At 33.1% G+C, this 14,642-nt stretch overlaps 3 protein-coding genes across 3 annotated transcripts; 2 read left to right on the top strand and 1 right to left on the bottom strand.

The window, feature by feature from the left end:
• Positions 1 to 324: 324 nt before the first annotated feature.
• LOC111905039 (tetraspanin-3) lies at positions 325 to 3,581 on the top strand. The gene is made up of 2 exons (XM_023900727.2): positions 325 to 1,026; positions 3,026 to 3,581. The coding sequence occupies exons 1-2, from the start codon at positions 514 to 516 to the stop codon at positions 3,371 to 3,373; spliced, it is 861 nt and encodes a 286-aa protein (XP_023756495.1). The 5' UTR covers positions 325 to 513; the 3' UTR covers positions 3,374 to 3,581.
• Positions 3,582 to 7,076: 3,495 nt separating this feature from the next.
• LOC111905040 (ATP synthase subunit d, mitochondrial) lies at positions 7,077 to 8,682 on the top strand. The gene is made up of 5 exons (XM_023900728.3): positions 7,077 to 7,327; positions 7,828 to 7,909; positions 8,002 to 8,066; positions 8,145 to 8,231; positions 8,332 to 8,682. The coding sequence occupies exons 1-5, from the start codon at positions 7,157 to 7,159 to the stop codon at positions 8,431 to 8,433; spliced, it is 507 nt and encodes a 168-aa protein (XP_023756496.1). The 5' UTR covers positions 7,077 to 7,156; the 3' UTR covers positions 8,434 to 8,682.
• A 2,879-nt stretch (positions 8,683 to 11,561) lies between these two features.
• Positions 11,562 to 13,227, bottom strand: LOC111905041 (elongation factor 1-beta 2). Its single transcript, XM_023900729.2, has 6 exons — positions 12,975 to 13,227; positions 12,746 to 12,865; positions 12,353 to 12,434; positions 12,150 to 12,270; positions 11,952 to 12,065; positions 11,562 to 11,854 (listed from the first exon to the last, which is right to left on the bottom strand). The coding sequence occupies exons 1-6, from the start codon at positions 13,058 to 13,060 to the stop codon at positions 11,691 to 11,693; spliced, it is 687 nt and encodes a 228-aa protein (XP_023756497.1). The 5' UTR covers positions 13,061 to 13,227; the 3' UTR covers positions 11,562 to 11,690.
• Positions 13,228 to 14,642: the final 1,415 nt, after the last annotated feature.

Below are 14,642 nucleotides of genomic sequence, written 5' to 3'. Positions count from 1 at the left end.
CTTAACTCTCAAGTCTAAAATAACACATTTCATATACCGTGGTTTAATTAAACGGGCAACATCTTGACATTTTTTTTATATAATCATTAAAAAAAATCATTTTTATGAATATCCTTATATTCAATGTCACAATTATTAAACTAAACGAAATGAACCCATGACAATTGACATGCCACCTTCGCTCTGTCGACAAAGCAGATATTTCATATATGCAGTTTTGTATTTATAGAGATTTACACGAATTACCCTCTCTCTTTCCTTTTCTCACTTTCATCCCAAACCCATTTTCGTCATTTCGTCAAATAGAGTCACACATACACATGCTTCATACTTTCATCTTTGTACTCTTCCCTCCTTGCTTCCCCTCATTCAACACACGCTTATATAAAAAAAACTCCAAAACACACACACCACACACAGAGCTTGAAAATCACTTTACTTTTAGAGAGAGAAACAAACATATAACTGTAGATTCTAGAGAGAGAGAGAGAGAGAGAGGAACAGAGTGAAATCATGAGGTCGAGCAACCATCTGATTGGTATGTTAAACTTCCTGACGTTCCTTCTATCAATTCCAATTCTTGGTGGCGGAATATGGCTGAGCACGCGAGCCAACAACACCGATTGCATGAGCTTCCTCCAGTGGCCATTAATCGTCATCGGAGTCGCAATCATGGTGGTCTCACTCGCTGGATTCGCCGGCGCGTGTTACCGGAATACTTTTGTAATGTACCTTTACCTCTGGGCGATGTTCGTCATCATCGCTCTGCTTATCGGATTTGTGATATTCGCCTATGTGGTAACCGACAAAGGATCGGGTCGACCCGTATTAAACCGGGAATACGAGGACTATTACCTACCGGACTATTCGGGTTGGCTTAAGGATCGGGTTGCAAGTGATAGCTATTGGCGGAAAATCAGTTCCTGTATCCGTGATTCGAATGCTTGTGCGAAAACGGGTCGGGTTGTTGGTGGGTTTCCGGAGTCTGCTGATATGTATTACCAGCGAAAGCTCAATCCAATTGAGGTAACACTCATTTTTTTTTAGACTTAGTAAATTATTTTTTATAAATATTTAAGAAAATAAAAATGATAGATATTTATCAGATGGATATACAGTACTATATTACTATTTAAAGTAATACTATTAGCCATGGTCCAGTTATACATTATCTGTCATTATTGTTTGACATACGCAAAATTTATTTTAATGTTTATTTTTTAAAAGTTACGTGATGTTTTGGCTTTTCTAAACGAAGTTTTTTTTATTTTAATATTGATAAAGAGAATGTAACATTAATTAAATATGTGTAGCAACAATATTTTTAATTTTATCATATACGGGAAACAAGTATGAAAGACAAAGGTGAGTATGCACAATTTAATTAAATAAATTGGTAAATTTATTGAATTAATGTTAGGTGTGAAACAATCGTGTCGTTGTCGTGTACATTAATGATTGGTGCCAGTTTTTTTAATTTTCCATACTTGTCATGTAATTTCGTGGAATAGGACACCTATAACACGTAGCAAACTTATGTATACAATAATTGAAAAAAAAAATAAGTAATAGAATACGGAAATAATTCTAATTACTGACTATAATAAATATAACTGTTTAATTTAAAAGCATTGAACACTTTTTAAATGTAACATACATTCATGTAATAGTTCTGTATTCGTCTGTACTTTTGTTTTCTTACTAAAAACCACCTTCACTTTATATTTGTTTTTTTTCTTTTTATGAAATAAATCCATTTAAAATTCTTCTGAAAAATTATGTCAGATTTACCGAATATTTGTAGGGTCATAGAGGTTTAGAAATGCAATACACGTGTTGAAGAGAGGCAGTAGAGTGAACAAATGGCCTAACAAAGTCGTTTCAAGTGTCACTATATCAACAAAGCCCGGCTGCCCAATGGATAACCCATAGAAATCGGTCCATTCGGTTCGGGTCACAAAGACATCGAAACAAAATCACAACGCTTTAGAACCAAATAAACTTTTTTCATTTTGTTACAAACCAATGAATGTCACGAAACGTCCTCTAACTTCTGACATTAGTACGGATGGGACCCCAAAAGTTTGGTAACGTTTATGAAATCAGAAATCCCATCCGCTATTAAATCGAAAATAGTTTAAGGACTGTTATTGTAATTCATGCAAACTTATCTCATCCACGCATACGAGTTGAGTCGGTTGACTTCCCATCCACCTCTTATCATTTTCCATGCACATTTCACGCACAATCCAAAATGTATCCATATATCTATTCAACTTTTTTAATTTTAAAAGTCGTAATATAATCATTACATAATACGTTCAATTATCTTCAAAAAAATTCTATTTTTTTTTTTATTAAAACCATTAAATTTATTTTGTGGATTTATAATTTATTGGTTGCTTGGTCAAAAGATCCCCAAATCTCAACTGCCCCCTGTTACTTACCTTTGCATTTTCGCTTCTGACCTTAATTCTCCCCTTTCCAAGCCACGCCCTAGTGTCCCACTTGCTTTTTCTCTTTTATTATACTTTTACTTCGCCATATCATCAAAAAATTAATTCTAAAGTAACGAATTTTTGGACTTTTATAATAATAAGGATGATGTTTGAAAATTTTCCTTTGATCTAGTTGGTAAATGGGCCCCTCGTGTATCAATAATTAATAAGAAAAAATAAATTGCATTCTATTTTCTTTTATACCCACGTTCTAACCATTTAAAATAGAAATTAATTCATATAGGAAAATTATTCTTCATACACAACAATCTGTACTTTAAAATGTTATTTTATGGAACTCTATAAAATATTAATTGTTGTATATATGGAAAAAACTATTGTGTACGAATAATTTCTCATTTAAAATTGTGACAAGTGTCCTAATATTATTGGGAAAATAAAACTTGACACTTGTCATAATTTTAAATTGGTAGAAATATGAGTAGCAAGGAAGAGTAGGATACTATTTGATTTCTCAATTAATTATTATTAAATTATTAATGAAACTTTTTGTTTAATTATTGCAGTCGGGATGCTGTAAGCCACCAACAGAATGTGGGTACGTGTACGTGAACGAGACAACATGGAACCCCGTTAACTCAGCGTTAGCAACAAACAATCGTGACTGCATGAGGTGGAGTAACGATCAAGAACAGTTATGCTACGGGTGTAACTCGTGTAAGGCGGGGGTGTTAGCGAGTCTTAGGAAAAGTTGGAGGAAGGTTTCGATTATTAACATTGTTGTTCTGATTCTCCTAGTGATTGCATATGTTGTTGCTTGTGCGGCTTTTAGGAACAATAAGAGGATGGATAATGATGAACCCTATGGAGAGACCCGAATGGAGAAGTCGCGACCTAGTTGGATACAATTTTAGTTGCTCTCGAATTGAAAGAGAAATTTAAAAGGTTCTCTTTAGTTCGGTTTTGGATTTTGGTTTTTAGGGTTTTTGAAGGTGTGTGTATGTTTTAGCCTTTTAGGTGTGGTGATTTTGCTTTCGTAAATGAAGCGTACAAACTCAAACTCGAACGTACATATCATATATATGTTATTTGCATTTTAATTTATTTGTGATATTTCATGTATGTTTTTGAAATCTAGGTTCACTTAAAGGTCCTCTTGTGTTGTGTCACGTAAAATTATTGAACATGTAATAGTTCTATTTGTATGTGTTTAGTTATAATATTAAGATAAGGGTAAATAAAGGTGTATTCCGTCTTAGGGCTGAAAATGAATCGAGGCGAGCTCAATTAAATTGCCTTAGGTTAAACTTAAACTCAATTTAACTGTTTGCCTATTCTTTATTATCTCGACTTAACCGCTTGAGCAGTTAAAACCTTTTCATTAGAAACCATGACCAGTTAAACAAGTTTGGTTCTAGCAAACTCAAATAACAAGAAAAAAAAAAAAGGTGTTATTGTTTTTAACAGTTTTGTAATAAAACCGTACATCAAATAAAATTTATAACAGATTTGACATGTTCATCCCTCATTTAGAATTTTTGAATTTGTTATTCAATATAACCATTTTTTTTTATTTGGTCATCATCCAAAACCTTTTAACAAGTTTCAAAATCTGATCCAAACCTGCTTCATTATGCAAATGTTTTTGAATAATTGAACACATATCTTTATCATCCAAATCAACGGATATCCACCACCCATTTAAAACATTAAGAAATTGATTGTAGTGATAAACATGTAAAATCAACTGTAGAAAGAATAAAAATCCAAAAATCTATATTTATTTATAACTAGTATCTTATTATGAAAAACTCCAAAAATAAATTGCTATGTTTTAGTTAAAAACTCAAAACGCACTTGGGTTCTTAGAAAATCGACAAAATCCAATGTGGGTAATAGTTGTTTTTACAAAAAAATTGATTGTAGACTTGAGGACTTGAGATGCGATTCATCGTAGTGTGACGTGAGTTGAGTTGCGATTTGTGAATGCAAATGTAAGATTGTCAATTGCGATCGCAAAGTTGAGGGGCGATTAATGATTTTTCGAACTTCAAATTGCCGATTGATGATTTATAAATGACAAAGTGGTTATTGAATTCTAGAAAATCGGAACGAGAAAATAAAGAAAATTACAAAAATAACCTAATTCCTTAATTATTTTGTGGAAAATAGCAAAAAAAACCCAAATTACAAAAATAGTCATCAAAATCGCAAATGGACTCAATGGATTTGTGATTTTACTTGTACGTTCTTGCTTTAGCGACTTATACGTTCATAGGTGGACTCGGTCCATTTGTGATTTCCCTTTTTTCAAGGGTATAAAAACGTTTTTTTTTTTTTTCATTTTTCAAACTTTTTGTTGGAAAACTATCTTTTTAGAGGCATTATAGACGATTTCAATTTTCAAACATTTTTAAAACTTTTTTTTTTAGAGAATTCATTTTATTATAGAGGTTTAAACAAATTTTCCAAAGAAATAACAACTAAAGTGATAATTTTTTGTAGAACTTTATATATAATAAAGTTGTTTCGTAGTCAAGCCATATCAATTTCGTAGTAAAAGATATTAAAAAAACGCAAAATCGCAGGTGGGATGAGAGGAATTGCAGATGAACTTAGTTCATATACGAATTTAGTCAAAGATTGTGGTATTTATACGGAAAAAAAAAAACATTTGTGAACGTACAAGTCGCTAAAGAACGGTTGTGTTTTAGCGACTTGTATGTTCACAGATCAAATGCTAAAATTGCAGATGGGCTTAATCCGTCTGCGATTTTCATGACTATATTTGTAATTTGAGTTTTTTTGGCTATTTTCCACAAAATAATTACGATATTAGGTTATTTTTGTAATTTTCTCTTAAAAATAAACGATTGGGAAAATTAAAGACTATAATTATAATATTTAGAGGACGGATTATAAATAGAACATATTGATAATAATCCATGCCCAACATTTTTAATAAAATGGTTAACAGGTATATATAGTTAACGTATAAACGAATCAAAATTTAGATCTAAACTCTTATGATTCTTATGGATTTGGATCGAATCATGGTCAAAACTCACTCTATTGACATGTCTACATATATGGATCAATGGGTGCGTACTTAAGGAACATTGGACTTGATTTATGGTAACCCAGTTAAACTTAAATCATTAATCTTATTATCATTACTTTTTGTAAGGTTAAATGTATATATTATAGGGGTGATTGCTAAAATGATTGAAATAAAAGGTGTCTTATTACCAGAATTTTTTTATAAATTTCATTTTATAAAATGGATTTTGCAAAATCTTTTTTTTCTTTTGTTGTAACCCAATTAACTCGAATCACTACTCATATTACTAAGGCCCCGTATGGTGATGGGAAATAAGTGGAACAAAATAGAACTAAAAAACTTTCCATGGTGTTTGGCATGTTCAAAACAAAGCTAAATGAAATTTTGACCCAGTCCAATAAGACTTTATTCAATTGTTCAGTTGTCTTGGTTGGTGGTAATGAAAGTATATTGTTATTGAGGTTAAGTACATTGTTTGTTTTGTGTAATTTTCTTTTGTTTTTATTAGCTTTTGTATCTCTCCAACCTCTTGCAAATATTTCATTTATTTTAATAATATTTTTTGTCATATCGGTAAAAATTGTCATATTCGTCTCTCAAACGTCTTTCTTTAAAATCATTAGGATGTTATTTTTTACTTGTTTTTTTTCTTTAAACTTTGTAGATATGGAGAGTTGAAGACCATGTAGTTGTCTTCTTCAAAAGTCATGCGGGTTTGTTTCAATTTTGCAAAAAACATGTATGTGTTACTGACGGTGGAATAGCTTGGATGCAACTACCAAATCATTTTTTGCGAATACTATATTCGGAGAAGACGATTGAAAATTGTTATTTTATGTTTAAAATTACGTATTTTGGGAACCACTTGGGTTTAGAATTTTCTTATTTTGAAGCAATTTTGAGTATTTGTTATTAGAACTTATGTTAATATGAGAATTTTAAATAATTTTTTTAATAAAAATGTTAATTTTGAAGTTATGTATGTCAAATAGAATTATTATTAACATTTTTGCAAAAGAATAATATGGTCATTTTTACATCATGTACTGTCCAGTTCTATTGTTATCAAACAGTTTCAGACAACTTGTTTTGTTCTGTTCCAGTCTTATCAAACGCTATATAAATTATTTGTCATGTCCAATCCAATTCTATTCAGTCCAGTCCAATCTAGTTCTGTCCCACCTACTTCATCTATGAAATGGTACCTAAACAAGATCATCTTTTATCAAAATGACAATCATACTATTTGCAAAATAGGAATTTTCTTTTGTGAACTTTTATTACTTAAAGTAATTTCGTAAAGTCAAATTAGTAATATGTCGTTCTTCAAGAAATATATGTTAAATTATAATGTTTACATATAATTATAATCACAAAGTTTAAAACTTTCATTCTATTATGTCTTAGAAAATATTCCATATATCCATAATTCAAGATTTTTAAGTTTTAATCTTAATTTTCTGTAAGATTTTACATTCATTATTTTTTGTTTTGTAACTAATCATTTTTTAACCGTGCGTCCAAACACCTCCAAAACTAAAACGAACCCTAAAATGACACACTTTGCAATTTGGCAGTTGCTATAGCTCCGAGGTACTCATCTCTTCGATTTCCGAGAGAGAAAAAACAGAGAAAGATGAGCGGTGCAGGGAAGAAGGTGGTGGATGTGGCATTCAAGGCATCAAAATCTATCGATTGGGATGGCATGGCGAAGATGATCGTCACCGATGAGGCTCGTAAGGAGTTCTCGTCACTCCGCCGTGCCTTTGAGGAAGTCAACTCAACTCTTCAGACCAAGTTTAGCCAGGTCATTGAATCAATCTCTCTAATCTTTTTATACACTTATCGATTGACGGCATGTGTTTATCTATATTGAATCTATTGATATCAAATGTTAAACGATATGGATCTGCATTCTATTGGATAGCTAGGGTTTCTGTAATCCGAAACATTCAGATTAGGTTTGATGCTGATATTGTCCTTTTATTTATTTACATTGATCGTGACTTGTGATCTGTACTTTTTTAATAGTAACACTGTCGTAATGATTTTACATCGAGAGGTTTCGTTTATTTGTGTATATATGATGAGTAATTTTGACTCTGTAGGCTATAAATTGATCGTAATTTTGGAACTCGCAATTTCTTTGCTGAATTGGATTGTCAAAAGCATTTAAATTTCCATACAACCTGTAGATGCAATTGAAATGAGAAGATTCATATGACATGGTTTCGAGAATTTAGGTATACAAAATGAGAAGATTCATTGTATTTCAATTCCAATGATTTTTCTTGTTGGATAATGCAGGAGCCAGAACCTATTGATTGGGAGTACTACAGGAAAGGGCTTGGATCCCGCATTGTTGATTCTTACAAAGAATATTATGAAAGTAAGTCTTTCTTTTACCAACAAACAAACATGCATACACTTTTATACAAACGATTTTTATGCAAACAGTTACATTCATGATCCTCTTTACAGGTGTTGAAATCCCAAAGTTTGTTGACAAAACTACCCCAGAGTATAAACCGAAGTTTGATGCACTGGTAAGAAACTATATAGTATTAAAATTCAGTTCTTAAATTCAGATCTGATTATATATATTTGTAAATATGAAATGACAGCTGGTGGAACTTAAAGAAGCAGAGCAGAAATCTCTCAAGGAATCTGAAAGACTTGAGAAAGAAATTGCTGATGTGCAAGACCTGAAGGTAAGAAACAATGATGATGTGGCAAAGTTTATAAACTTGAAATCCATTTTAAATGTTATTAGTTTGTTGATAATTGAATTTAATTGTTTGATTATGGCAGAAAAAGCTTAGCACCATGACTGCTGATGAGTACTTTGAGAAGCACCCAGAGTTGAAGAAGAAGTTTGATGATGAAATCAGAAATGATTACTGGGGCTATTGATTTTGATTTTCTGCAAGTGAAGGAAGGAAGGAAGGAAGATGTATTTGTTTTTGTTATAGAAATAAAGCAAGAGGAATGAAGATGCTTGGGTTTTTATTTGTTTGGAAGTTTGAGGGAAAAAAAAAACATGGAGTTGTACTCCATGATGGTGATGAAATCGATCCCAATATGATGAAATACATAAATCTGAATTTGATGGGATATGTTGTCATGTTGAATACAATCGTTATTTTATTTTTTGTTTTGTCATTGATCTTATTTCTTGTTTAGTGTTTGGTTAACATGGAAAGCTCTAAACAATGCTTTCTAATCTACTTGGTGTCAATGGGACAAAAATTGCAAATTTTTTTTGCCCAAGCAAAGAGGTGAAATAAGGAGTCACTGTTCATCTATTGTTTGTTCGAAAGTAGTCGGTACCCATCTCATTCTTCACCAACGAAAATAAAGCAATAAAAAATGAATGTGAAAAGGTGCAAGAAATGTAAATATTGTAAGCACAAACCAACATCCACGCTTACATAATCTTATGTATCTTTTAAGTCTATCTTCCTACTGTCTTTCTAGGTGTCCTCTCCTCATTGTTTGCTTGACTATGAATATCTCCATAGTCGATTCTGTTAATTGTTAGGGGTGTTCGTTTGGATAGATCGGTTCGGTCCAATCCAATTAAATAATTCCACAAAATAAGGATCCGAATAGTTCGAACTAAATTTGAATCTGATTCGATTCGATCCAATTACAATTCTGTTGGATAGGTTTTTATAGTTTGGTTTTCAAAAACATAATATTTTAAAACGACATATAATTATAATATTATTCAATTTGTATAAAAGAAGCAAAACATATTATTTAGTTGTGATTTAAAATTTATAAACTACTAAAAATGTTTATTGTAGTTTAGTATTTAATAGGAAAAAAAACACTTTTGAAAGAAAAATACATATTAATGTTTTTTATTAGATGAAACTTTGAACTTATTTGAAAAAATTAAATTAATAAATAATTATAGATATACTAAAAACAAATCAACAATAGATTGTTATTCGACTTTTTTGGACTATTTGGTTCGTATTTTATAAACCAAAACCAATCTGAAATCCAAAATAATAATCCGTTTTTGTTGTAAACCAATCATAAAATTCGAATATATAAACCAAATAATCCAATTTAGATTGTCCAATTGGAGAACCTGATTTTATCCAAATAAATGATCACCCCGGGGTATGCACTAGCACCCTTGACAGTCCAGAACCCGCCATTACTCGTGAAAACCCGGGTCGGTCGGTCCTCCATTCATCCGACCGAAGGTGTGGATAAGGAGGCCACCTTCACAACCCTCTCCCTTCTATCCTTATGTTGTAGTAAGGTAGGGCGGTTCGCTTGAGTTGCTCAACCGCCCCTTAGCCTGGTACTCATGACGATTGACGCGCTACAGAACCTCCATTGTGTCTGGGGACCAAGCAAGGCATAACTAGCGGCATAGGAGCTGACTCGGAATGAACAACCCTATTAATTATAACCATGGTTGATTCCTTTTGGATCAAAGACCCTAGTGCTTGAAACCCTCCTTTGGGTGTAGAGCTTGCTCATCTATATATACTTATGCTCCATTATTATGCTCTCCACCGAAATTACATCATAGGTATTTTGTGTAAATTATGTTGCTCCGTAACCATTTTCTTATATTGTTGCCTTCTGGCTCCGAGTATCCAACCTAGCAATTGGCTCATTTTTAATGTGTACCGCGAAAACATTCATTAGAAAAAAAAAACATACACCATGACACTCTTTCCTTATATGATGATGGATACCATCCTTTAAAAAGACAAAGATGTATGGCTATGAGTCAATCATTGGTGTAGCCTATGAAAGACCATATGTTGTTGGTTGTAATTTGAAAACATGTCGGAGACCTGTAGGACATGACGTGTATAATTCCTTTGAACACTTACAGGGTTCTCGAAAATGTCATGTAGTACACGTAACCATATGACTTCCAAAATGTCATGTAGTACATGTAACCATGACTTTTCAATACTTATGGATACTATATAGAGATCATTTTTTCCCTGTGCTTTTTCATATGGCGTTCGAGAAGGTGGATAGCATCATTCTTCAACCTCATTGGCATGAAGTCAAATTTCTTTTTAAGTAATGTTGTTTCATGTTTCATTATGGTCTCCAACACCATCTCTTAGAGAGGTGGGTATGGGCAATGCCCCAAGAGGCGTTATTGGGTGTTATTAGGTGTTATAACACGAGAAAACCGTCCTCTATCCATGTTATCATTCGTTATTAGCCTGCACGTTACTCTCCGTTACCATCATAACACGTTATAACACATTTTTTTGTCTTTTCCAAATAACGTCGTGTGGGCGTTGTCCACACCTACCAGTCCTATAGTTTGTTGCATTACTAAGTAGCTTAATACTGCAATAGTTGTCATACCTTTCGATATCTCTTTTGTTCATTATAGTATCTCAAAGCTAGATATTCATTCTTTTGGCATCTTGGTTGTCTTTATTATAATATAAAAGTGATTCTTTAGCCACTACACCTCCTCCCTCGTACACAACATAATGATATCGATTTGGTCTAGATTTGTAGCTTTGTCTAGGGTTAGTAAATCGGACAGTTATCGTAGCCAAGTACTTTTAGCTTTTAGCCTACACGACAATTTCACATTTTCACTCTCCCTCCCTCTTAAAAATCCCATTTCCCCATTCTTTTGTATATATCTTCGTATGCCATATACTTCACTTTAGCCACTACTTTCTTCGTTTCTTATTTAGGCCCATTATACTTTCCTTCACTCTGGCTCTTTCTCGTCATCACTACTCACTAAAAACCTTAACAAGTAAGCCATAAAAAGATGGTTCATCATCTTAAACAAACCTTTCTCTAAAAGCCTTCACTTGTCACATCCTTGAGTTCTCCCAAGGAACCCTTGGTCTATCTCCCTTTTGCGGTGGTATATTTATGATATGTTATTGTTATTTTAATCTATTAAGCCAAAAAATCAACAGCCTAATTTACTCTAAACCAAACATTATTGTAAATTTTTCTCTTAGCATTAATCAATATATATGGTCTCGAAGGAAGTGACACACATGTATTTAGAGCAAACAAAACTGGAAATGGTGGTGTCATTAGTAACTCCAATAAAAATCCTTGGCATCAAGTATGATTGGTTTGAAATACAACACTAACATGAAACAAGATGATAGAAAACCAAAACTTGTGGGTGAGGTTTGCATTTAGATCTTGTTGAATGCAACAATGTCACAACTCTGCACATACTCATTGATGGGCTCAGCTGTAAGTCGATCCTCAATCAGATCATCCACAGAAACAAGATCATCAACAATGGTCAACATGATCGTCATCTTCTTTATCCCATAACCAACTGGCACAAGTTTTGCTACAAAAAAACATCAAACACAACACCAATTATATTTTTAGCAGTGAATTTTTATATTCAATTTGTATTTCAATGATATTGCTATAGTAAACCATACATTGTCCCCAATGAAGGCCTTCTAGTTCAACACTTCGAACAGCCTCCTCAAGCTTCTTCATGTCTGTCTCATCATCCCATGGCTTTACATCCATAAGAACGGATGATTTCCCACCTAAATTATACATGGAGTTATACAGCTGATAAAAGAGAAAGAAAAGAAGATAGAATAAAACAAAGAAAAGATGTACAAACTCACTCTCTTTCTTCTTTGTTGAAGCTTTTGCTTGATCCCTTGCTTCAGCTGCCTTCTTTTCCTCTTCAGTCTCATCAGCAAAGAGATCAAGATCATCATCATCTTCAGCTGCAGCTTCAGTTTCCTGTAACATCCACGTGGATCAAAATTCAATAAGTTTGAAACCAAAAAAAAGATCAAAAAGATATAGGGAACGTGAAACACACCTTGGGAGCTTCCTTGACTGGAGCAGCTTCCTCTGATGGAGATTGAGCAGAGACTCTCACCCCAAGAGATTTGCCTGGGAAACTGCATGATTTAGTTGTAAAAGGTAAGTAACAATGGAGATCACACACACCGCTATGTATTAGCATAACATTATGCTATGTCAATCCCACTTTGATTCCATAATTAAGGTCGTATGTAGATGTGGAATTGACAGACAAATTATAGTATTAGCATAGAACTATATCACGATTGAATCGTCTACATCATAGTTGACTATCTACTGAACTATATTACCGAATGCCTAGATTACTACTAAACCCGATCGACAACAATCGCCGAAGAATAAGAAAGGTGCATATTGTTGAAGTAAACGGAGTAGAGTTCAAACAGACCTTGATTCAAGCTGTGAAGCAACGCACTCGTACCACTTACTAGCAGCGGGGTACAGATCGGCGCTTGGTTTATCCAAAACAGCTGCGTAAACCTTAACGTCATCCTTTGTGATTTGGTCACTGAATCATTCGAATGAAAACACAACAATTATACAAAACAATAGACTGAATCTGGAAAAATAAAGGTACAAGTGAATTGAGTAATGAGTAACTACAATGCAATACCGACCCAGAGATGTAAGTTTTTCCGGAGAGGAAGGCTTCGAGAGCCTTCAAGCCAGCTTCAGTTTGCAGATCGGAGAAAGTAACAGCCATCTCTGAAAACTTTGTATGTGGAGATCGGTGAGATGGACGGAATAAGCGGGATGACGGCCGGTAGAGTTTGGGTGAGAGGGGTTAGCAGGATGAAGAGTTGAAGTATTTATATATGGACCGGGAATTTTGGGACAAAAACCCTAGATCCAGTGAAGCATAATTCCCAGATGCCTTTTTTTTCCTTTCTTTTCTTTGGTCAAAATATAGAGTCATAAAAGAAATTTTAAAATAATTAAAAAAAACTTTGATAAAAAGATTGAATTTGTTGTATTCGTTTTATCAGTTATAAATGGCCTTATGCAATGGTTACCACAAGAAGGATCGTGGTCGATCAAGATCGTAATTAGTGCACACCACCTCTCAAACCTTTACGGTCAGGTGTGGCCATGATGTTTTATGAAGTCAAAAACAACCTACAACGTTCAATAAAAATCATTTACTCTTTGACTCTTCCTTTAACCCAAGGTTTTGAAAACCGGACCGGAGATCGAACCGATCGTCTTATTGGTTCGATGGTTCAAGTGGTCGGACCGGTCTCAAAAACCGGAAAAACCGGATGATGTTATAACTATATTTAATTATATAAAAAAAAAATGAAAAAAAATAAATATTTTTTAAAATTTCCGGTTTTGTCCGGTTTTACCGGTTCAACCGGACCGGTTTTTACCGGTTCGGCCGGTTTTCACCGGTTCAAACAAATACCGGTTTTTTGATCTATATGAACCGGTTCCCGGTTGAACCGGTCGAACCGGCCGGTCCGGTCCGGTTTTCAAAACATGGCTTTAACCATGTATAATGGTGACTTTAGGCATTTTTTTATTTTTATTTTTTATTAAATTAATATCTATATAAATACCATTGTAAACCTTTTTATTTTCATACAATTCTTCTTTCATTTTATTCATATTCACACATTTGTGCTACTCTTTCAAACCATGGCTCTCAAAATGATGAATTAGTCAGAAGATGAAGACGAGAAGTTAGCACAAACTTCTGTGTCGGTTTCAGAAGATGAATATACTCAAATCTTTAGAGATTTTTTGGGAAAAGTAGGAAGCTTCTTTTATGGTTTAATGGGTTCTACAAGTTAAAATCCCGACGAAATATGTTTGAAGTGACGTGATATGATTGTGAAATGTTGTGTGTTCAATAGAATTTACAACTTTGTTATAAACAATGTATACGAAAGCGATATTGATCTGGTTAATGTACCCATAGATCAATTTGAAAACACAAACCTAAAACGTTTTTACATCTCAAAGCTTGACAAAAGTTGAAGAATTCCTCAAAATAAAATAACGTTGTTTAAAAAATAGGATTAAGGGTAGTTGTTTTTGTTTGAATTGTTTATGTTTTCTTCTACTTTATTTTAAATTGTCGTTTTTTTTTTTAAATTAATGTAGTATCTTTTTAATTTAATGGAAACCTAGTTTAAAAAATATACGTGTGTTTATTGTATTTTTGAATTTAATTTAATTTAAAAAATGATGATCTAAATTGCTTCAAAGTAGTTCTCCATTTGACGAAGATACAAAGACGCTTTTATTATTATTTTGCAAAGTATAATATTATTCTCATTCAG

Source organism: Lactuca sativa, chromosome 1, assembly GCF_002870075.4.
Source record: "Lactuca sativa cultivar Salinas chromosome 1, Lsat_Salinas_v11, whole genome shotgun sequence".
Lineage (NCBI taxonomy): Eukaryota > Viridiplantae > Streptophyta > Magnoliopsida > Asterales > Asteraceae > Lactuca > Lactuca sativa.
This window is presented reverse-complemented; position numbering and strand designations above follow the sequence as displayed.